Here is a 23,754-nt window from a genome sequence, read left to right on the forward strand (position 1 = left end):
TGAGCTTTTCCAGTAACTTGGTTTTTGTTCCTGATTTACAGCATCCACAGTTCTTTTGGTTTTTATTTGCTCTGTAATAGATGTGACCAACATTAGACTGACTGCTTCATTTGCTGTGTTAATCTTCCAAAACAAATAACAAAGACATCCATTTCTTCCTCATCAAATCTAGGAAACAAAGAGAAAAACTTGAATACTACTATTTCTAAGGACTGTGGACATCTGCAGCACGGAAGAAAATGGGGATATAAGTGCACGTTCAACAAAAAGCTAGCATCTGAATTCAGCAGGTAATAGAAGAAGGCAAAAGGGAAGGTTGGTTTTTATTTGAATGGAGTATTAAAACAAAAAGGGAGGAGTTCTTGCTAAAACTATACATGGCAGTGATCAAACCGCAGCCAGAATATTATGGATAGTTCTGCTTCTTTTATCTAAGCCATGCTATAGTGTCATTAGAGGTAGTCCAGAGAAGGTTCACTGGCTATACTGAAGGATTTTCTTATGAGAAGTTGAGTAGCCTGGGCTTGTACTCGTTAGAATTTAGGAAAATGAGAGCAGACCTTATTTAAAATCAAGATTCTTAGCAGCTTGACAGGGCAGATGCAGAAAGTGTGTTTCATGTGATGGGAAAGTCGAGGACCAGAGGATATAATCTCAGTTGAAGTTAAACATTTACTACAGATGAGGAACTTTTGCAGACGTAGTGCATCAGTGGAACTCTTTGACAAATAGGCTGTCAGGGCTGCATGACTAAATGATTTAAAGGCTGAGATTAATATATTTCTAATCAGTAAAGGAACAAGGGTTTTTGGGGATTCAACAGGAAAGTGGATTTGAGAATTATCAGGTCAGTCATGATCTCAGTGAGTAGTGCAGCAGACCCTATGAGCCAATAGCCTTCTTCTACATTTATGTCTAATGGTCTAAGTGTGGGTAAAACAAGAAATGTAAATTTCTTGGTGTCTCACTGAGTATCAGTGTTGCTCATTTAAAAAAGCAATTTGGAGGCAGATGGTTTAGAATATTGCATGTGAGCTGCTTAGGCTTGTCATTTTAGATCAGCAGAGCTCTTTAAAACCATATTAGTTCCAGGAAGGTCTCAGGTATTAAAATCATATGATCAAAGTTGAATATTTATTCTCTATTATTTACAATCCTGCAGAAAATATTATTTTACTAGCATTTTAACCACAATTTGAGCTGTTGCCTTTATTTTTTAAAACTGTCATTTTTGATATTTCTGATTTACACTTAAAAGTCTTATCTTCTTAGAAGACCTCAAAGTGTAAATTGATCGTGTGATTCCTGTGCCTTGTCTTTTATCCCTGCACTTCTGCGTATTCCTCTTTTTCAGATGTTATTTTTAAGGTTATATGATGAATAACGTTTGGTTGGAAAAAGTCATGAGATTGTGAAACATGATTGTCAGCTCATGTTACCTTTTTAAAAATCTGGGTAGCTGAACCCAAACCACATGAATAAACAAAGCTCTACCCAAATAAAAAGCAGAAAATTCAAAAATTAATCTCGAGTGTCAATCCTCGGGACGTGAACCAAGTGGTGATACACAACACAAGCACACATAGTCATAGATATAAACAACTTTCCTTTGCAACACTGAATAAAACAAAGCTGAAAAGAAGTCTCAAGGGAGATATAAATGTTGACAAGAAAAATATTTTCCCAACGAGGATCTGAAATCAGTCTAGTCATGATGATAGGGTTTACAACATTGAATTTTAACGGTTCTGCTGAGTTTTAACAGAATAGCAGTTCTGAAGGAGGATCACTGGACTTGAAATGTTAACTGTTTTCACTTTAGAGAAGTTGCCAGATCTGCTGAGTTTCTCCAACTATATTTGTTTCAATTTCATATTTCCTTGTGCTTTCCCAGTTCTTTGATTTGTTTGAATTTTAACACCTCATTTAGAGAATTTTACAAATCAGTGTCTATATGAAACCTGGTTGACATTTTTCAAAAAAAATGTCATGTATTGTCCCCACCTCATCTGGTCTGGTCTACATGCGACTCCAGACCTACAACAATCCATCACACAACAACCTTCACCATTCAAACCAGAGTTCTCTATCATCTCGAGATCAAGGGCAGCAGATACTTGGAAGAACTGTCATCAGCAAGTGTCTCTCCAAGTCACTAACCATGTTGGCATGGACTACATTGCTCTACTGTTGCAAGGTTAAAATCCTGAAATTCCCCTCCTAACAGTACTCAGAAATTCCTCAATATATTACTCCCAGCTGTTAAAAGCATTCTCAACAAACTCCTTTGCCTTGATCTTTGTCCAATATTTGCTTGAAGTCCAATTACACGGATGGTGCACAGGAGATTTACAAGAATGGTATGTGGGATGAAAGGCTTCTGTAGTGTGTACAGATTAAAAGGAACTGGGCTTTTTTTTAAAAGCAGAGTTTTCTTGGTGAGATTTAGGAGAGTGGACAGGGAGACTGCATTTCCATTAGAAACAATCAGACACTGAGGCATGAAACTTTATATTTTCTTTTTCACAGCTAGTATCTTTTGAAAAGCTGATAGTAGCTTATTCAAATATAACCTCCAAAAGACACTAGAAATACGTGAAAAAGGGAAAAACTGCAGAATGCTGGGAAACAAGGAAGTCAACTAATTGGTTACTCTTTCAAAATGTTAGCGTAGGTTCAAAGGACCAAATATCCTCTGTTTCTATTATTTGATATCTTCAACAAATTTTGGTCAACAGTACATTTAATCTCATTCTGGCCCATCAATCTCATTTTGAAAATTCCACAAACTGAAAATCTCATATACATCACAAGCTCAGGCTTCATGTATGGGCCTCAATTGTTGATACCAATAAACTGTTAAAATACAGGAAACAAAACAACTCACTTATTGTCACACAACATCTGTAGCTGGAGTCACTGAATAGAAAATACAAGATCTTTGCTGATTTTCACACTCAATCCAGGACCACGGCTGTGTGGCTGAAAACTATTAATTGACCGTGGACTAGGAACTGAACATGGAACCTGCTGTTCAGTACAACAGCGTACAACATTAAGCCGTCAAGTGAATTAACTTTTAGATTGTGTGGTTGGCCACCCTGTGCTGAAATGTGACCCACTTCAAATCAAAAGATGAATTACATGAAATTCAATGAATTATATTGATTGAGGGATCTATTATTTTTGAAGTACTTCGTTTATATACTAAAATATCATACTAACCCAGTGTTACTTGCATGGAATAAAAACAAAGACACATATGTAGGTTTCCATGATAAACTTGTATTGGGCCAGCCAAGCTTGTACTGCACAATTACAAATAGAATGTAGATACATTAAATTCATCCATCATTAATAGGCAACTTAACACTATCTTAAGCACAATTCTAATAACAGTATTTAAAGAGCACGAGATTTATAAAACACACCTAACTATTAAAGTACTGAGCCAGTACTGGATTCTGTGTGCACCAGCCTGGTTGCTGTAAAAGATACATTTCAAAACTCCTGTATTCTTCATTTCTTAGATTTTGCCTATAGTTCAAAAGATGTCTGTTTTTTTTTGTTTAAATTCAAGATTTATTTTGTAAAATCCATATTCACATTATTCTGAAACACTGCATCTTGCAGAAGCCTCAAAAACATTTGGATTTGAATTTCAGACCATGATGGTCAATTTGCCATAATGCCTCTTCATTTTTTTTTTAAACTTTGCATCTCAGTTTCAAAGTAGAAAGGCCCAAAATGAGGTACAATTAAAAACTGTAAACCAACAATATTACTTTTTCTTTTACAATGTTATAAACTTTTATTTGTAATTAACCAATTCTGTCCTGAGAAAGCAGTGATGTCAAAACTGATATAATACTGACAAGTGCTTCTCAATAATTGTTGTCTATGTTAAATGAACATTCTAATCCTTCTATTTAAAATATCTTGAGTTGTACAGTGACTGGATATTATAGTATTATACATTTCATTTAACATCTAAACTGTAAAGGCAGAGCATTTATAAAGTTAATCATTTGTGCTCACTTTTTGATTTTCAACTTACCTCAAATCAATATTAAAATTACGAGGCACTGTATATAGATTAAAACATTCATAGACTCACTAGAACTTTGAAATATGATTCAACTCTGAAAATGTACATTAAAATTTTGGGAGCTGCATAAAAACAAATGTGTTTCTTTTTACAGTTCGACCACAATTACTAATTGCAGTAGTAACTAACTAACTTAGATATAATACCAAGAGAAAAAAAATTTCCTTTTCTTTTCCTCTATGGATAGAGTTGATAGCCAGAGACTTTTTCCCAGGGCAGGATTGACTGCCACAAGGGGTCATAGTTTTAAGGTGTTAGGCGGAAGGTATAGGGGAGACATAAGAGGGAGGTTCTTCACCCAGAGAGTTGTGAGCGCATGGAATTGTTTGCTAGTGGAAGTCGTGGAAGCAGAGTCATTAGTGACATTTAAGCAACCGCTGGGCATGCACATGGACAGCAGTGAATTGTAGATTAGGTTATTTTATTTTTGGATTAGGATTATTTCACAGCACAACATCGTGGGCTGAAGGGCCTGTACTGTGCTGTACTTTTCTATGTTCTATGTTCTATGTGTGGGGGCAAATGTCTTAGTGGGCAACTAACATACTACCTGTACTGAAAAGGAAATGATTGCTCACCAATCAGCTTGTGATACGCTGACAGATGGGCAAGGTCAAATTCCTCATCCTATCACAGGCCTGGATGTTGGCAACACAGGTCACCATAAACTGCTAGCCAGTCAAAGGGCTTTTTGGTCCAAAAACAAGTGTGCCAGTTGAGGCCTACTACTTGGGGGATCAAACAGCGAAAAGTTTCTTTTTCTTCCTTGTGGATTAAAGGGAACTCTGGGAGACAGCAGCAAGAGCATTGGTTTTCACAGACCATTTCCTTACTTCCCCATCCATCCTCTGATTGCCAAAAATTGGACAATATTAGTACCTCCCTCCTCCAACCTGGCAGGTTGCCCTGGTTCCCTAACAGGAAACTAACTACTTTTCTCATTGGCCAGACAGGCAAATGATTGAGGAGTTGGTGAGTGGAGGATCTTGAGTGGTTGTTCATTGACGACTTAACTGTGTTAATTGTTGGTGAATCAAGACAATCCCTAGATGAACTCATTGACAAGAGTTGGTGCAGTGGCAAATTTTTCTTCAGGGCCAACTCACACCATTATTTAGCTTTATCAACATTTCAGCAGTTGTACCCAGTAACCACTTTATCACCATGTTCACATTCAGATTTTCTAAAATTAACGACTGTACTTCAGTTATTTCTTAATTTTTTAAGCAGCTAGTAGCTAATTTTCTTGTCAATTTTTTAGGGGTATGTGAAAAATCTCCAGTTTTGTTGAGTTCATTAAGGCATGTAAAAACAGTACACTTATTTTAATGATCATGCATTAATAACAACATTTACCCAGAAAGCAACCTCCAGATCCATTCCAGAGAATTAAACTCTCATAATTCTTAGACGCAATTTGAGATTGAATATTTTTCAGGAAGAAATGTAGGGGCAGTCAAAAAAACAAAATGGCAACAGGAGATGGAAAGGCAATAAATTGATTTGTCAAAATAGGAGTAAATGAAGGTGGTTGTGTACAAAAAAAAATGCAATAAACGGAAAAATGTTTCAATAGGTCATTTAAATTAAATTGTAACTGATGAAAGGGTGCTGAATTGATCACCAAAATGAGACTGGTCGAAAGCACAATATTTAACAATTTTCAAACTTTCTGTAAGACAAAAGCAATTTCTATTTTACATTTCTTCACTACACAGTAAAGTGAATTAATGATTTCAGAATGGCATTCCTTTAATTTATGCTTGAAGTAGCATTTGCATTGCAAGGTCTGAAGTGAAGAATTTCATCCACTTAACTGTATTTACAATATGATGGTTTTGTAACACTAAAACAATATTAACCATTTTGACTTTACAGTTAATCTCCTCAACTACAAAAGCACTCAACATCCCTTTCACATTCCCCAGCATTCAAATTCCCTTAGCTAATGGAAAAGATGCTAAAATAGGTACTTAGTGTTACTTATACTGTCAAACAGCACCATTCCTACACCAAAGTGATTTAAAATATAATTCTCAAAACATTAAAATATATTGCTAATGCCAAGTGTGAGTTCAACTCAGTTATAACTATCAGATATTACTTATCTTTGAAATTGCACTGGGAAATGTGCAACAATGGCATTTTTTGACTACTTGAGTCTTAGATTTACTACAGTCATGCTTCACCTGGAACAAACATTTTCATAGTAAGTAATTTATGCTCAAACATATAAAAAGCAGTTCATACACTTTACAGAAATACTGAATCATTGTAATATAAATCAAGTTTTCCGATCAGTAAGTCAGACCAAACTCCTATTTATTTCCTACTCACCTACATGTTTACTGCTTTTGCTAACCTGGCCAAGATATCATTAAATTAATTACAGGCTTTACATGTTATCTGAAGCTTAGTGATAACGCACTCACCTTAGAGTTGGAAAATAGACCTGGCCTGTTTTCTGAGGTGGATGTGAACGATAGCACTATTTAAATAACACGGTGCTTCTTCCTCAAAAAGTAACAAAATAATTATCTGGTCCTTTATTTCACTTGGTCAAGACCGTACAACTCTCCACCCAACAGATAGACTATACCATTTTGAGAGGGGAGGTGATGGGAGCTCACCTCCTCCTCCTTGGGATGAGCAATAATGGTGGCTTGGATAATTACAGCCATATCTGGAGAACGAATTAAGACGACATCTGCACTGCTGTTTGTAGAACACTTATCCATGAAGTAGCTTTTGTGTTTCCTAAATTGCAACAAGAACTGTATTTCAAAAAAGTACTGAGTTATCTAGAATCAGTTTTGGGACAGCTGAGGTATAGAAGGATCTTTACAAAAAGAAAAGGAGTTATTTTCTTTAAGAGTAAATATATTAATCAATTAAATTTAACCAGAATTTATCATAAACAAAACCAATAACACCATTTTCACAAGTCAATTCATTTTGGCACTTGTTACTGCTTTCAACTTAATTACATAGACAGCAATAAACCCCCTTAGTGTTATTAATTTTCTGACAACTGTATTAGGGTATCAAAAAATGATTTTCTGACAAGGGTATCAAAAACCTATCCAATTCAACTGAAAACACTCAAATGCAGAAATAATACTGCTTTTAAGGACCACCCAATAATACTTTTGACCCTAAATTAGGGATCCTAAGTAGATTATCAACATAAATCTTTCTACTCAACTTTCAGATGTACAAGTAAAACGGATAGAAACCTTAGCAAACTTTTATTTTGCAATGTATAAGAGCATATGCATTGCATCTAAATTAATCTTGACGTGCATATTAACTTGTAACCCCCAAATGGTACTGCTTAATATTTACCGTTTAAATTCATATACTAGACACCATCAAACATCGTTCAAGTGTGATTAAAGTAGTAGGCTACGAGTGACAGGCCTGCACCAGGTATCAATAATCAAAGAATTAAATAGTGTCAAACTATCTCCCTTTACTTTTGATAGATTAGAAGAACAGGCACTGGGTATTCTAAGGGAATATATTTTTGTATCAGAGACGAATATAGTTGAATGAACAATGAACATTTTAAACTGATGGACAACAAAATAAACGATAAGCAAGAGTCAACAAATTACTGATTGACTAAAATAAACCCAAGATATTAAAATGAAAATTATAATTTCAACTGCTTTATGACATCTGTCTGGAATTGCATGCAATAAAATGACTGATAACATCTTCAGGGTTTTCTTTTTCCCTCGATAGTCAATGAGGAAAGTGACTACAGAAATAAAAATAAATTGCACAAAAGCAGAATATGTACAGTAATCAAAATTATCTCTTTCTACTCCAACACCTTTGTCCTAGGCATACAGGAATTAACACAGGAAAAGATGCCGCTAACAAGAAACAATGCATTAATTCACCCCCTTAAAAATGTAAACATCGTTCTAAAGGTGTAAGCAAATTACTGAATATAACACTTACAAATGTGAATTATTCAGAGGTTGGGTTTGAGTGTGAAATATATTTTGCATATTCACATTTAAAATGAAAATTGCATTAGAAAATGTCATACACAGCATGCATAAGAAGAAATCTTCGGGTGTGATGGAGTGTTGAGGCAGGTTGGTGAATTAGAGCATTTAATCAGACAGGAGGTTGGCAATTGTGGACCCTGCTACCTTCTGGCTTCTGCCCTTATTAAAATCAATGGTGGGAAGGTGTATGAATGGCCAACCCAACCTGCCACCCAATTGAGGCCCCCAGTGTAGGCATTATTGGCCCAGTTAAGGGTCTCACCCTCCTGCTGGTGACGACTCAGTGGCGTGCTAGAGACACTGCTATATGGGAAGCCCGAAAAGTAAATCTTACTGGGGTTTCTTGAGAGCTTCCAGGAAGAGGAGCTTCTTTTCATGTAAAGGCATTCTATGTCTGATGGAAGTAGCTGGTATAGGAAGAGAGAGTGCACTGAGAACTACCCCCAGCCCTTGTTGCCTCCCCTTACTTGCAACATCCCTCCTGTCATCACTGAGCAGATGCTCGGGTCCTTCATTGAACTTAGGCCCTCAAGTGAGTACATCACTGACATCAGTCACCACATCCTCAGAAGCACTGCCAAGCAATGAAGAACTGCTGACCAATCAGCAAACGTTCACTGATTACTATAAGTAAATGCTTCTTCCACCTCTCCTGAACTCACTTCTGGCATTTGGAAAATCAAACTTTTTTTGAAGCTGCTCCTAACATTTTCAAAATTATGTGTGCAATTGACAGATATTTAAGATCAGGCTTTGTACAAGCCTTTTGGAGGTAGGGTATTCCTTGGTGAATACTGGTTTGACCTGTTAAAACGTGAGTGAGATCCTTGACAGCTTGTGCATTTTTGGCCTTGTATGTTAAATTCTGCAATGTGTCTATCAACATTTAATGTTGCATTGATGTTCACAGAGTTTGCTGGTTGTACAATTCACAAGAAAACCTCCATCCATTCCATCAGCTCAAACAAGTTAGGTATTCAGGTTCCGATTCAACATTTACATTCCAATATTTCTTCTATCATACCAAACATCCAATTTTAATGAATTTCAGTACTGGAACATCACTGTACTTGCTTTACCATAGTAAAACAATCATCTGCATCCACTAGGGGAGGGGAAACAAGTTTAACATTCAATAATCAAATTTTCTTCGAAGTCCCTGATAAATGAATCCATAGTTTAACAGTTTAACCCTGCAGTTGCTGGATGAACATTTAATATAAAAGCCTTCCAATGTGTTGAAAACAGTATTTATATACAAACTACATGGTCACCAATTTTAATATTTATGAATTTATACCATTACATTAAATATTTATTGCTCATCTGAAAATATAGTTTAGTTTAATGCTATATTAGAGACTGAAGGTAGACTCTAAAAAGGTTTTCATTGATGCAACTGGCACAGTTGACAAAATTTGCTGTGCTTAAATAAACTAGTTTTGCATCTCAAACCTGCACTGAAATCATTCTTAAAAATGTGGTCCACTCACCATTTTGATGTTCATGTTAATGACCAGTGTGCACAAAATGGATAGCAGCAACAACAGAAAGTTCCTTTAAATAGCTGGTTCCTTTTCTATCATGAAAGATGATTCCTTTGAATAAAATTCATGGGATTGCGGTAGAATAACCAATCTACATAATGCTCGCTGAAGTGAGTATTATTTGATTAAACACAGTAGTCCCAATGTTACAGCAGAACATCCAAAATTCCAGGTTCCTAATATACAGCTCTGCCTTTCAACTTAGGAACTTCCCTAAAAAGTGGACTATTTGCCATCCTCGAAATAAATTAAAAACCTATGTACATCCATTAAGGCAATGCAATTTCCTATTCAAATTCATAGCTCACTGACTTACGACCTGTCCAGAGAACTGGTAAGAAACGGTGGAATTCTCGATTTAATATAAGCAGCTTGGATTTGAGAAATCTAAGATTGCACGATCCCTCTGGATTTAAACCGAGTTGTACAAGAAGAAATTTCACTTTTGAAAGAAGTATTTATAACTCATCCTCATCAGTTCCTTCAAAAGTTTCCACTTCTTCCTTCCAGTCCAATGCTTCAGATGAGTGGCCTTCACCCTCTTCCCTTTCTGCATCAGGTGGATGTTCAACAATTTCACAACTTTGGGTTTGAAGTTTATCTGGACTGGAGTGTTTTGATGACTCTGGCCCTGGGCAGCTTGGAGAGCTAATGCCAAGTTCTAGTTGAGCAACTTGTGTATCCATAGAGTCAATTTGGATATGGATTGTGATTTCTCCTGTAGTTTTTTCCTCATATTTGCTTTCTGGAATAAATTACAATTTGATAATGAAATCACTGCCCTAATTAGCAGCGGTTACATAACTGTATTTCAATAGGGGAATAAACTATCAAAAAAAAGTCATTTGCCATTGTCATTTCCTTCTCTCAAGCTCTCAATCCATGATTAAAACCTTTGAGTACTTTTCTCTCAACTATTTTGTTTCCGAAATATGAGCCAATAGCTTGTCTCTGTATCCGCCATCATCCTCACTTTCCTGCTTCACTTGATTCTTTACTATACCAAATAATTTCTCCACCTAGGCCCCTCAGAACGCAGTACTTGAAGTAATTAGTTTTATGTCTCTTCTGAACCAGCTTGTGACAATCTAACATCTCCATCTTGACCTTGTGCTTGCCTACTTTAGCAATTACTCTTTATCCTTCAAGATTTTCAAAACTATCTCCCTTCTTCTTAAAAGGATATCCTACAACGTTTATAAGCAGCTGGATATTTGGATAATATCTGCCTGACAATTTTCTATTCTTGAAGTTAAACATGGTAAAGAAATTGGGGCTAACATTAATAACATCTCAAAATGCAACAAAATATGAAATGGAATAATTAATTCGTTCCTTCAAACACTAAGGATAGCAGGATAGGTGCTGTGCTACAGTTGCAGCAGGTGGGAGATGCTGAATGCCAGTTTGGTGGAGAGCAAATACATATGTAGAAAGTCCTTGAAGTTCAAGCAGCTTTGGCTTATAGTTTATGAGCTGAAAGCTGAACTATAGACATTGAGAAATTGGGGGCAAAAGAGAGAAGAGGGAGCAGAGGGTCCAGATTGTCTGAACCAGGAAGTGGTTATACCTCTTAGTTCATTGTTCAAGGATACAACAGTATGACTGAGTGAAGCAGGTAAGGGAATTCAGAGGGCAGGAGCCACAAGCTTTGTGATTTTTCAACAAGTCTGAGGTTCTTTCAGCTTGTCTGGATGATGGAGTGGGCTGCAGGTGGATGAGCTAACTGACCATAGCACCATGGTAGGGGAAGCCATTCAAGACAGGAAAGAAAGAAGAAATGGAGTGGCATTAGAGGCCAGCATAGTGACAGAGATTAGCCCCGTTTCCTGCAGCAAAGAGTGTGCGTGCACATAACTGTGTTGCCTGCTGACGCCAGGGTCTGGGACAACTGCTTAGGGATGGAGGGGAACTTGCAATGGAAGGGGAGGATCCAGACATATTGGTTCATGTAGAAAAGCAGGGAAATGGCAGATGAATAAAACAGGCAATGGAAGAGAAGAGGAACTCAGGGTAAAAAAAAAAATCACAATTACCAGAGAAATCGCATGGGTGTAAATTGTTGGAGCTATGGGTCTTAATGGATTTTTTTTTAGGGTCTTGAAGTGTGGCAAGTGAGATACCCGACATGTTGGTTTTAATTTTAAAAATCCTTGATTTGGATACAGTACCATTAGATTAGAAGAAAGCAAATGCAACTCCTTTGTTCAAAAAAGGAGACAGAAAGCAGTAAACTACAGGCTAGTTAACATCTTCATAGGGAAAATTTTAGAACCAATAAAGAAGTTACAGCACTTTGAAATATTGGGGTGATCAGCCATGATCATAATGAAGGGTGGTGCTGGCTCGAAGGGCCGAATGACCTACTCCAGCACCTATTGTCTATTGAAAAATACAAGATAATCAGGCACAGTCAACATGGTTTTGTGAAAGGGGAAGCATATTTGACTAATCTACTGGAGTTTTTCGTGGAAGCAGCAGCATTGTAGATTATACAAATAAAGTCTCCATAGTCTTACAGCACCACAGGGCTGCTATCTCATTACAGAGAGATGACTGGTGGTGGTTTAACGTGAAGGTCATATTGTCTTAGCTAACAGTGAGATTGAGAAGGAGAATCTTTCATGGTAATCTCAGCCGGTGCAGGAACCTGATCCATGCTGTTGGTGTCACTCTGCATTGCAAACCAGCCATCCAACCAACTGAGCTCGAGCAACCAGTCGGGGCTTAGAAAGAATGGTTGCACATGCTCAACTTGTATCTGCTGGAGTTTAAAGAGATTGAAACAGATCCTCAGGGGTCTGAATGTATCACTTATGACAGAATTTAGGAATCACTTAAAAAAAAAATCAGGGTTTGCCCATTTAAAACAGATGAGGCAAGTTCTTATCTTTTAGAGGGTCGTAGGTCTTTGGAACTCTTCATGAAAAGGTGATTTAATCAGAGTTCTTGAATATTTTTAAGGCCAAAGTAGATAGATTCTTGTTAAGTAAGGGAGTGTGAAACGTTATCAAAAGGTAGGTGGAAGTGCAGTTTTACAGTTACAATCATGATCTCACCAAATGGTAGAGTAGGCTTAGGGGCTGAATGACTTGTTCCTGTTCCTATTTCATATCTTACCAGGATTCTTCTGCTTTATGATTCTATCCCAATTTCTAATCTTCCTTCTCTAAATATTACCCTGTTCATCCTTCCAATGCACCCTAAGCTACCTTGCAGGACTGTGACCAAGGCACTTTGTTCCATGTTGACATAGAGTCATAGAATCATACAGCACAGAAACAGACTCCTCGGTCCAACCGAACAGGTTTCCCACGCCGAACATAATCCCAAACTATACTGGTCCCACCTACCTGTTCCTGACCCTTAAACCTTCAAACCTTTCCTACTGATGTACTTATTCAAATGTCTTTTAAACATTTCAGTTGTATCCATATTCACCACTTCCTCAGGAAATTTATTCCACGTGAATCAACCTCTGCGTAAAAAAAATTGCCCCGTCTTTTTTAAGTCTCCCCCACTCACCTTAAAAATGTGTCCCCCAGTCTTGAAATAACCCATCCTAGGGAAAAGAAAACCACCATTAAATCTATCTATACCCCTCACTATTTTATAATCTTCTAAAAAGTCGCCTCTCAACCTCTTATACTCCAGTGGGGAAAGTCCCAGACTTTCTTTATAACTCAAACCTTCCATATCCAGCAACACCCTGGTAATTCTCTTGCGAACCCTTTCCAGTTTACAAGTATCCTTCCTGTAACTGAGTGACCAGAACTGGACATAGTATTCCAGAAGAGACCTCATCAATATCCTGTACAACCTCAACATGACTTCCCAACTCCTATACTCAAAGGAGTGAGGTACGTTAAACAGGTTAACTACTATTGAGATACTTTATTTTATAAAAAAGACTCAAGGTTTCTTAAAAACACAAACAAAAATCTCACCACAACTAAGCGAAAAAAACACCAAAATTACAGACCTTGTCCTAGCTGCTTGGCCTTATCGATTAACAACACATCCACATTTTGGTTTTCGTTCAGAGCATCCAGCAGAATTGAGCCTTCTTTGTGGAAGAGGAAAAGAAGGGGTATGGTGATATCACTGGCATTATCTCCATCACCAGCCATCTGGAATACAGGGGAGGCATCACTGCTACTGCCTTCCACATTATCTAAAGGAAAGATTGTAAGAAAATCAAATAATTGAGCTACAGACAAAATGAACTCCTCTGACAAACAGAAAACAATTTAGTACTCTCCTTCTAGCTTTTTAAAAACATAAACACCCTTCTAAAATATCCTGGTACAATTAATTTTATAACAACACTGTCTCCAAACTCAGGGAAATGACAACTCCGCACAGACTGATCTGTTCTGAAAGGAAAAGGTACGTAAATTTTATTGGCTATTAGGCTGCATTCCAGATAAAAATGTTACTGTGAAGTAAGTTTTTGATAAAAATCACACGTTACCCAATTAAAAATAAATAAATGATTCAAGCTATTCAAAATAAACAATACCCACCAATAATGATAGCTCCAATGGCCCCAGCCCTTTGCAAATTCCTTGCCTTATTTGCAAACATACAATCTCCACGTTGTGCTAGGACAATTTTACCGTGGACCTGCTCTGAGTTAGTTACATCCAAGCATGCAGTGTATGGAATGGCTTTCATCAGTGTTCCTTTAACCTACAAAAAGATAAAACAGTTCCTGAAGTCATAACGTAACACTTCAAATATAATGCTGAATAGGAAAATGAAGTGACAGTGGACTTCAGTTCTAATTGGCAGGTGATGAGTTCTGAAACATGGCTGGCCTCTGCAGGGAAGCTCTAAGAGGAAGCTTAGCACTTTGTCCAAGGAGGAAGGTATGCAAAATAAGGGCAAAAAGTACCATGGAGACTTTTGGAGCTGCATCAGTTGATTAATTGGAACGAGTAACTTGCCTATGTAAGGATGTAGCTTACCCCTAGCAAGACCAAAAACGAAGTCGGTATGTCAGTTGTTACAAAAGGGATGGTTGAAAGAAGTCAGCTCCCAAATTTAATGTAGATATCATTAAAAGCCTATGCCACCAAAAGAATGAAAATTATTGTTTGGGAAAACATAGACACTATCAGGACAGACCACTCAGCAAACCACTTTGAAACTCAATCGTCAAGAAAAGAAATACCACTCACTTACATTTAGAGAAATAAAATAAAACAAAAGAGCTGGAGATCTGAAAAAAAAAGTACTGGAGAAATTCAGAGAATTGGCAGCAGCTGTGGAGAAAAAAAACAAAAACAGGAGTTTCAGGTCCACTAATCCTTCGAGGGCAGGTGCTACGAGACCTGCTGAGTTTTTCCAGCCTTTTAGTTAGGTTTGTCTGAACGTAACAAAAATAAGTGTTAAAATAAAAACTCCCAACAATTACACTACACTTCTTTCTCCCTCCTCAAACCATTTCATAATCCCTGCTTCCACGTAATCACTTCAAAAATGCAACTCACCCCATGTTCCTGTTTACTAAGGTCCATTCCAAAATGAGCTGGACCTGCAGCTAAAACCACTTGTCCCAAGAATGGGGGAGATATAATCTGTACAGCAAATGATGTCATCTCTCCTTTTGCTTGAGCCTGAGCCAGTTCAATGATTTCTGCTATAAATTTTAGGCCATGCTGACCACTTTGTGGACTTGTAGCCTGAAAAAAAAAGAGATATTCAGTACGTCAATAAACCAAACAAAGCAGGATTTTGTTTTTCATTGTAAATACATTTTGTTTTGGTGAAATTTTAGAATCATTCAGCAGACTTTGGAACTGATGCATCATCAATTCTGCTTCTAACCAATATCAAAGTTATCAGGTTGCACTTCTTGAATGTTTGCAAGAGAAGCATGTTATTTTGTCTACATGTATCATTACAGAGAGGTAAAATCAGGAAAGGGCAACAAATATTAAAGCACACAAAGTAGCAATGATAACGAGATAAATCAGAAGATGAAAGTGATGATGGGGGTGAAAAACAGGCAGAGAACAAATCCAATAATATGTTGAGCTGAATTGGCAGGTTAATTCAACTTCCCCGTCAGTTGGCAGCTGAATGACGAAAAACGTCTGTCCACACCAATATCATACTGTATAAACAACGACTGGGACCTCTGCTCCTCAATAGGCAGAAGTCCTGCCTTTGAGGACAGCTGACCAATCCAATTCTCCATCAGCTCCAACAGCACTGGAACTGCAACTAGGTCCCAGGTGAAGACAGCCATGATGCCTGGATGCAATATAAATCCAGTGTTTTGGATGGAAAAAGATTGGAGAGCCCAATGAAGGGGATGAAGAGGTGGATTTTGGAGACCAGGCAGGAAGGGACAAGCGATAATGGGAACTGCAGATGCTGGATAATCCGAAATAACAAAGTGTGGAGCTGGATGAACATTGCAGGCCAAGCAGCATCTTAGGAGCACAAAAGCTATTTATTGCAGAACCCTCTTCCCCTTCCCCATTTCTGATGAAGGGTCTAGGCCTGAAACATCAGCTTTTGTGTACCTAAGATGCTGCTTGGCCTGCTGTGTTCAGAAGGGTTCGGCGGGGGGGGGGGCGCAGTGTTAGGGGTCCCACTTGCACACAAGACATCACTGAACGCTGTGTCACCCCCTGAGGCAAATATTTTCAATGTCAGCCACTTAAAACAAAACTTTAAATGCAAGTCCCAGTGTTTGAAAATCAACTAGCTACTTAAAAGTGAAGGACAAGTTTGGTCAGCCTTCCAAACTAAAACAAAATGGTGCAGCTCCATCAGGTCATTACGTGGTTTTCATTAAAAACAAACTTGTCATCTTAATCATGGATTAGCAGATAGATTTTATGAAAGAAAATGTGTTTTAAATAACGATTACACAAGTAAAGGGAAATTCAGGTGGGCATGGGGGGGCGCTGCCGAGGAGGTAGGATATTGTAGTGATAATATCACTGGACTAATAATACAAAGGCCCAGGTGAATATTGAGGACACAGGTGCAAATCCCAACACAGCAGCTGCTGGAATTTTAAAATAAATTAATAAAATCTGGAATTGAAAGTTACTGCTGTCAGTGAAGCTGACCATGAAAATTTCACTTTTTTAATAAGACACACTTGAGTCACTAGAGAAGAAATCTGTCATTCTTACTGGGTCTGGCTTACTTTTCACTCCAGCTCTACATTAGAGTGGTTGACTCTTAACTGTTCCATGAACTGGCCTATCAAGCCACTCAGTACAAGAGAAATTCGGGATGGGGAAGTAGTACTGGTCTTTCCAGATATGCCGCCAAATTAAGTGACCAATCATACTCAACTTTTATTTGCTTTTATAAGGCTAACAGCTATCACTTCTCTCCTCCGTTCAACTTCATCTCAGCTACTGACCTGATCAGGTGTGTGTGTCAGCTGGATACGTCCATCATTTGTTGAGACTACACTGAATCCCATTTGTTTCAGGATTTCCAAATGATCCATGCCACTAGCAACAAAATCTTTCGTCTGAAGTGTTGGGAAAACTTTAGACTGAGATGATTCCATACACTTTTCCCTGTAATCATATAAAATCAAATGCAAAAGTAAAAACATTTCCACAATTACTCAGGAAACCTATTCTTCAGGACTTTGAATCACTTAAATTACTAATCAGTGATTCAATTTGTGATATATAAAATACATTTTACCGTTGAATATTTTATATCTCAAATGCAATAATACCACTAATGACTGAAGAAAGAAAATTAATAAAGTTGTAACTAAAATGTAACATTTCACTAGACACTTGAGAAAAATGTTAATTTCTACAGCACTTTTTATGATCCCTGAAAATCTCAAAGCACTTTACAGCCAATTAAGAACTTTTTGAGTTGTAGTCGCTGACAAAGTAAAATATATGGCAACTAATTCACAATCAGCAAACTCCGACAAACACTCACGTGATGAGTGTGTGCCTTCCTCAGAACTGAACTGGAATGGTCAGCCTCCCCTTTGTGCTCAAGTTCCTGGAAAGAACTTGAATCTAAAACCTCGCGATTCAGAGGTGAATGTTGATGCCACTGAGGGTCAATTGATAACTACGCATAAGTAAGTTTAGAAGTGCTGTTAAGACACAGTTTCAGATGTTTAAACTTCAACAGCACCCCTGCATTTATGCACTCCTAAGTTGCTGAGTCTCGACAATCTGTCAAGATTCTTGGCTGTAAACCTAGAGTTAGTCTGTCCATTTCATATTTGACAAACAGACAGCCCACATCAGTACTTCTGGCTAAACTACTAAAACTAGTTCTTCAACTCCAATTCTTGTTCTTTTACCAAATTAGTATTCTGGGTGAGATCAAGAGCTTCTTCAGTTTTAGGTACAGATTATAAAGGGGTCAAGTGATTCAGTGCATCTAATTTCATGGATTTTGGATCTGTGAAAAGAAGACAATGCTAGGGAATGCATGCATATTTAATGGTGCTAAAAGCACAATGTCATGTTCTATCCTTTTAAGAACTGTGGATAGAAAGTGCAATCAGGTAGCAACTTCCCAAATCTCCATTCATGTTACTTTGTAATGAAACACTGCCAGATTTCATGCAGCTGCCCAGTTCAAGATTTTTAAATGGGGAAAACATCAGAATAACTCGCTGGGTGGTGCATCCGAAACTGGACACAGTATAATCATTGACATGCTGTACTTTGTAAATCTTGTTGACCCAAGCAAGCGGTTGTTACTCGCAAATTTTTTTTGATCGAAACAAATGTAACACACAAATACTTTCGAAAAGCAGAAATTTGAGAAGCTTTGAGTAAAACTCAAACAAACTGAAAAATTTACATTCATCTTTTCTTCAACAGACACTTGATTGATGCAAGATAACCATTACAATTTCACATGGAAAAATCAGACTAGCCTTTATGCATACAAATGTCATAATCTCAAAGGCAGGTTAAGTTGGCAGATTGTGTTCAAAATCATACAATTGTTTTGGTTTATTCAGGGTTGTCTTTCTTCTTTTTTTGATTCATTCACAGAATGAGGGTGGCGCTGGCTAGGCAACATTTATTGCCCATCCCTAATTGCCCACAGGGCAGTTCAGAGTCGACCGCACTGTTGTGGGACTGGAGTGACATGTAGACCAGATCAGGTAAGGATGGCAGTTTCCTTTCCTAAAGGGCACTAGTGAATCCAGATGGATTTTTCCAACAATTGGCCATGGATTCATGGTCATCAGTAGATTCTTAATCCATTTTTTTTTATTGAATTCAAATTCCACCATCTACTGTGGTGAGATTCAAACCCAAGTCCCCAGAACAACACCTGGTTTCTGGATTAACAGCCCAGCGAGAATACCACCAGGTCATCGCCTCACCACAGTCACTGTCATGGTCACATACACTGCAGTAAATCTGATGGTCAAGGTGATGGCCCCAATGGCTGGGAAGGAGATAATCCTGCCATGGTTGTTCCCTTGAGTGCCAATGGTCTTCAAAGGCAGTTCAGTGTCCTCGTACAGTTAAACAGAATAATGGAGTGAGAGCAGTACTCACAGCTGGGACTGCAACAGGCACTAGACCAGAAGCATCATTGCAGGCCTTAGAAAAGAGATGGCTGTTGTGGGCTTGATGGGTCCATTTGTTGGTCTAGCAGAAAGGAAGGGTGTAGTCCTTGCTGCCAGCAGGCTCCTTCCAGAGATGACAGGATGATGCCCTTAATTGGCCACTTAAGACACCTAATTTCTCAAATGGCCTCAAAATAAGAAGGACAAACTTTACCTCTCTCACTTTGACTTGAATTGGGGGTCGTGTGAAATCAGAAAGAATGGAGCTTCTGCTGTAATGTCCCATGTAACATGGGCACAACATCCCACTGCTCAGTTTATTCTAATTTGTTCATGTGCGTGTGAATAAGACCGAAACAGCCCACGAATGAGAGGGGGTGAGCACGAACGGGAGAAAGACAGCGTGTGAGTGAAAGAGTGAGTAGCAGATGCAGAACTATATCAAATTCTATTTTCTGTTTCCACCTTCTGCCTAAAGGTGGTCCAGAATTAAACATTTTGTCGAATCATTGAAACAGACAGTATGGTAGAGGCCCATTGGCCTGTTGAGTTTAAGAAAAGGAAAGGTTTTTAAAAATTCTGTGGGAATATGATATTTAGAATGACAAAGCTCTTGTATTGATTTATCAAAAGGACATGCTCTGAATATCACTGCACAAATTCTTTTCACATACCTGCAAAATCCTTTTCTGTACTATATCAGTAAAGCCTTTTCTAAAAATCGTGCAATTTCACATTATTAAACTGCAATACCTGACTGAAGAATATACCTGTCTGCAGACATCCGTGAACTAGCATCTGGAACGATATCTCTATAGGTGTCCCTTATTTTCCGTGCATAGGATGGATTATTAGGAAACAATGTTTGTGCGCTTGGGCACGTATGGGAAAAGACACCAGTTACTTTACTTTCCAATTCCACACTCTGGGCAAACAGAAAAAAATGGATGAATTAATTGAAAGACGTTTAATGTAGAATACTTTGCATTATAAGTTTGTGTTTCTAAAACTGATTTAATTATATGGAAAACACAAGAAACAAAGAAACAATGGTCACAATGAGAATAACAAAATCAAATTTGTACTAAATGGTTCAAAAAGTACATGCATCGAAAGAGTCACATTTAGCCAATTGTAAAAAGTAACTGTATCCATTAGGAAGTTTCATACATGCTGTCCATTTCCTTTAATGATTGGAAACATTCACAAGCTTGGGCATATTTCAATGTTTCATGACGCTTGTCAAATCCAAGTAGGTGATTGCCAGACTGACAACTTTTCCTCACCCTGTGGTGAAAATTATTGGTTCTCAAATACATTTTCCAAGGTTCCCCGAGTTAGCAACTTCAAGTTCCACCTTGTAACACTACTGTCCCTGACATTTTGAAACATTTATTTTATAAAAGCATCATAAGTAAACAAGACTGTTATAAATGATATGGTTGAGTTTCATCCTTTGTAATTCTTTGCGACATACAGTGATAGAATCGTTTAACCTCTACACTGCAGACATAAGCCATTTGGCCCATCCAATACACACTGACCCTCTGAAGAGACGCAGCAAATTGCTAATCTACCAAGCTGCACATCCCTGGACACTATGGGGCAATTTAGTAAGCCAATCCAACTAAACTGTGGGAGGAAAGCAGAGCACCTGGAGGAAAACCACACACGTTCACTATGTGTCTGCAAACTCCACAGACAGTAACCCAAGGCTAGAATCGAACTGGGTCCCTGGCATGTCAGTCAGCTGTGCTAAGCACTGAGCCACCTGATGATGTTGAGTAGAATTTATTTTTCTCATAGTTTTCACCTCAAGTTAAACATGACTTCACTTTCAATTCCCTCGTTCCATGATACTAGTTTGAGTCGTTGCAGGAAATAGACACCATCCCTGCTTCTCGTCTGTCAGACAGTTTTGAGGAGTCAAAAGAATCATCCGTCGTCACAGGGCAGGATTTTGCTGGTCTACACAAGGAAGGATCACGGTTTGTGATGGGTTAGCAGGTATAAGGTTTTCTGGGTGGGAGATACAATCATGGGGAGTGATGGCAGGTTGCTTCCAAACTATTTCATTCACAGCTGAGCTACCCTTCAGATATGCCTCGTGTCACAAGGGAGCAGGAAATAAACTAAATGTTGAAAAGGCCTGTACTGGCCAGCTAACCAGGCCATCAGCACTTTAAAGGCAAATCAAGTCCCCACTGAGTCAAGAGTGGGAACTGATGAATGCAAATGGCCTCCCAGCCAATAGACCAGGAGATTTTAAGAGTTTAGAAGTTATCTTCTCACTCAGAGGGAACTGCTGAGAATGGAGGACAGCCCCTGTGATTAGCAGACTCGTCTCAGTACATGTGAGGGCATACCAACCAGCCAATTTAGCCACCTTTGGCAGCAACTGGCACGAAACTAAACGTGTCAATTGTACAATCTGCCGCCTCATTCGACACATAGCGTAAGGTAATCCAATTCCATTCAGGCGTGGTCTAACTTAAGTCTTAATCATTTAATTAAGTACTACGATGAAAAAACATGTGAGATAGAGTGCAAAAATAGCAATGATACCACAGTGACCTACCGTTATATTCTTACTACAGGTATGACAAACTGTGGATAGTGCAAGAGGCAGTAAATGAGCCTCAGTGGTGAAAATATAATCATCAATGTTGAAGGGCAGTTCACTGTCATCAGCAAACAGCAAATAGAGGTATTTGAACATCTCAGCCAGAAAGAATGAATCCATCCTTAAGAGAAAAATAAAAATGCTAATATACTGTGCAGTAATTCAACAACCTTATAACTTTATGGTCAGACGTTCAAAATTCCCATTTAAAAAGAAGCATACCATGCTAGATTTTAGATCAATAGCAAATAATTAACTGCTTCTGAACACATCATTACACTTGTATGGCTGAGATTACCATTTAAATTTTGTCTTGAACAAGCATGCCCAGAACAGAATACAATTATTCAGATTTTACTATGTCACCTGCCAAAGGGGATGCATCCAGTTTGCCAAAATCAAGTAAATTTAGTTGGTAATTACATCAGACAAATGCCAATATTTAACTTTACCACGAGCATCTGCACTGGGGCAGGGCGCAAAACATGAAGTTGTAATCAGAAGGAATGTATATCTCTGAGGAACATTAGTTATAGCGCGGACACTAAAACAGAAAGGCTGTGAAGCCTCAGAAAGATGATCCATATTCATGTTGTTATATTTCCATTTTTTAAAAAAACAAATATTAAGAACAGCATTCAATAAACATCTCAAACATTTGCCAAGATTTGATGGAAACTAATATAAGTAATAAACTTAAGGGAAACAACATATACTAAAAATAAATGTTTACTTTCTTTAAAATTGTGCCCAAAAACATCACCAAAATGTTTAATTGAAGCATGCTTTTTAAGAAAAAATACACATACTTTCAACAATAGTTATGGGAGAAAACTGACACACATTTTCATTAAAAGATTGCACCCACGAATTTTCACACTTTTCATATTTCCCCCAACCCCCACACCAATGCCTTGTTAGAAAAAAGTTAAGGGATGAGCTATCTCTGCCTTCAAAGGCATTTCTATCTTTAATTAATTGATTTTATGTTTCACTTGTTTTGAGGGCATAGATTTCATTCATTTCAGGAACACAGGATGGTATTTCTCTGCTGGCCACTTTAAACTGAAGTGGACTAAAACAAATATTAATCATCCTCTTTGAACATTAACCCAGCAATGTGCTCATTTAGTCAGACTGTTCTGACCTTAAAAAGTGAATGACTCACTGAATTTTTGGACTGATTGTTGCAAGTTATAATGAACTCCTGGCACCAATTTACCTGTCCTCATGATTGCCAGTTCGGACATCTTGCACAGCAGCAAAGCCACAAGGCACTCGTGCATGCTGGTTCAAACTATCCACAACAGATTTGCCAACATTTAGATAGTAAGGGTCTTTGGTGGCCTGATTGCAAAGATAAAAATAGAGAAGCAGATTAGATGTGGTGATAGAAAGCTGACCTGAGGAACAGCATTTTCTCTTTAAGAGACTGGAGTTTCTTCTTATACAACTTCTAATAAACTCCCACTCAGAAATAAACTGTAATTATGGATCACAAAAAAAGTGTGCAATGACATTATTATTAAATAGAAAGAAATGTTAGTGAGAAGTCACATTAAAGCAGCCACATCATCAGATTTTCTGATTTAGCTAGAATTCTTCCATTCCGTATAGAGGCTGGAGAAGTAGTAATGAGTAAACAAAGAAATGGTAGAGGAACTCAACACATATTTTGCAGCCTCCACCTTCGAAGGCATCAGCAGCATACCAGAACTTGGAAGGAGTCAGGGGAAAGAAATGAATGTATGTAGTGGCCATCATGAAGGTGGTGCTGAAGAAGCTGAAAGGTCTGAAAGTGAATGAATCACCCGGACCAAATGAACTACATCTGTGGGTCCTGAAGGAGATAGTGGAGAAAATTGTGGAGGTATTGGTGATTGGAGAGTCCCAGAGGACTGGAA

At 38.0% G+C, this 23,754-nt stretch overlaps 1 protein-coding gene across 3 annotated transcripts in view; it reads right to left on the bottom strand.

The window, feature by feature from the left end:
• Positions 1-88: 88 nt before the first annotated feature.
• Positions 89-23,754, bottom strand: part of si:ch211-282j22.3 (ER degradation-enhancing alpha-mannosidase-like protein 3) — a 59,760-nt gene continuing 36,094 nt past the window's right edge. For 2 of the 3 annotated variants that reach the window (XM_048558839.2, XM_059638135.1), the window contains 8 exons: positions 23,073-23,197; positions 21,806-21,971; positions 19,998-20,152; positions 17,071-17,233; positions 15,173-15,364; positions 14,204-14,369; positions 13,660-13,851; positions 3,275-10,422 (listed from right to left, as the gene is read on the bottom strand). In XM_048558839.2, the coding sequence (XP_048414796.2) occupies positions 10,136-10,422; positions 13,660-13,851; positions 14,204-14,369; positions 15,173-15,364; positions 17,071-17,233; positions 19,998-20,152; positions 21,806-21,971; positions 23,073-23,197 (1,446 nt within the window). In that variant the 3' untranslated portion in view covers positions 3,275-10,135. Of the gene's footprint in view, positions 169-3,274; positions 10,423-13,659; positions 13,852-14,203; positions 14,370-15,172; positions 15,365-17,070; positions 17,234-19,997; positions 20,153-21,805; positions 21,972-23,072; positions 23,198-23,754 lie in introns of those variants that run through there. The other variant, XR_007250234.2, reaches the window with a different exon arrangement.

Source organism: Stegostoma tigrinum, chromosome 29 (genome assembly GCF_030684315.1).
Source record: "Stegostoma tigrinum isolate sSteTig4 chromosome 29, sSteTig4.hap1, whole genome shotgun sequence".
NCBI classification, from domain to species: domain Eukaryota; kingdom Metazoa; phylum Chordata; class Chondrichthyes; order Orectolobiformes; family Stegostomatidae; genus Stegostoma; species Stegostoma tigrinum.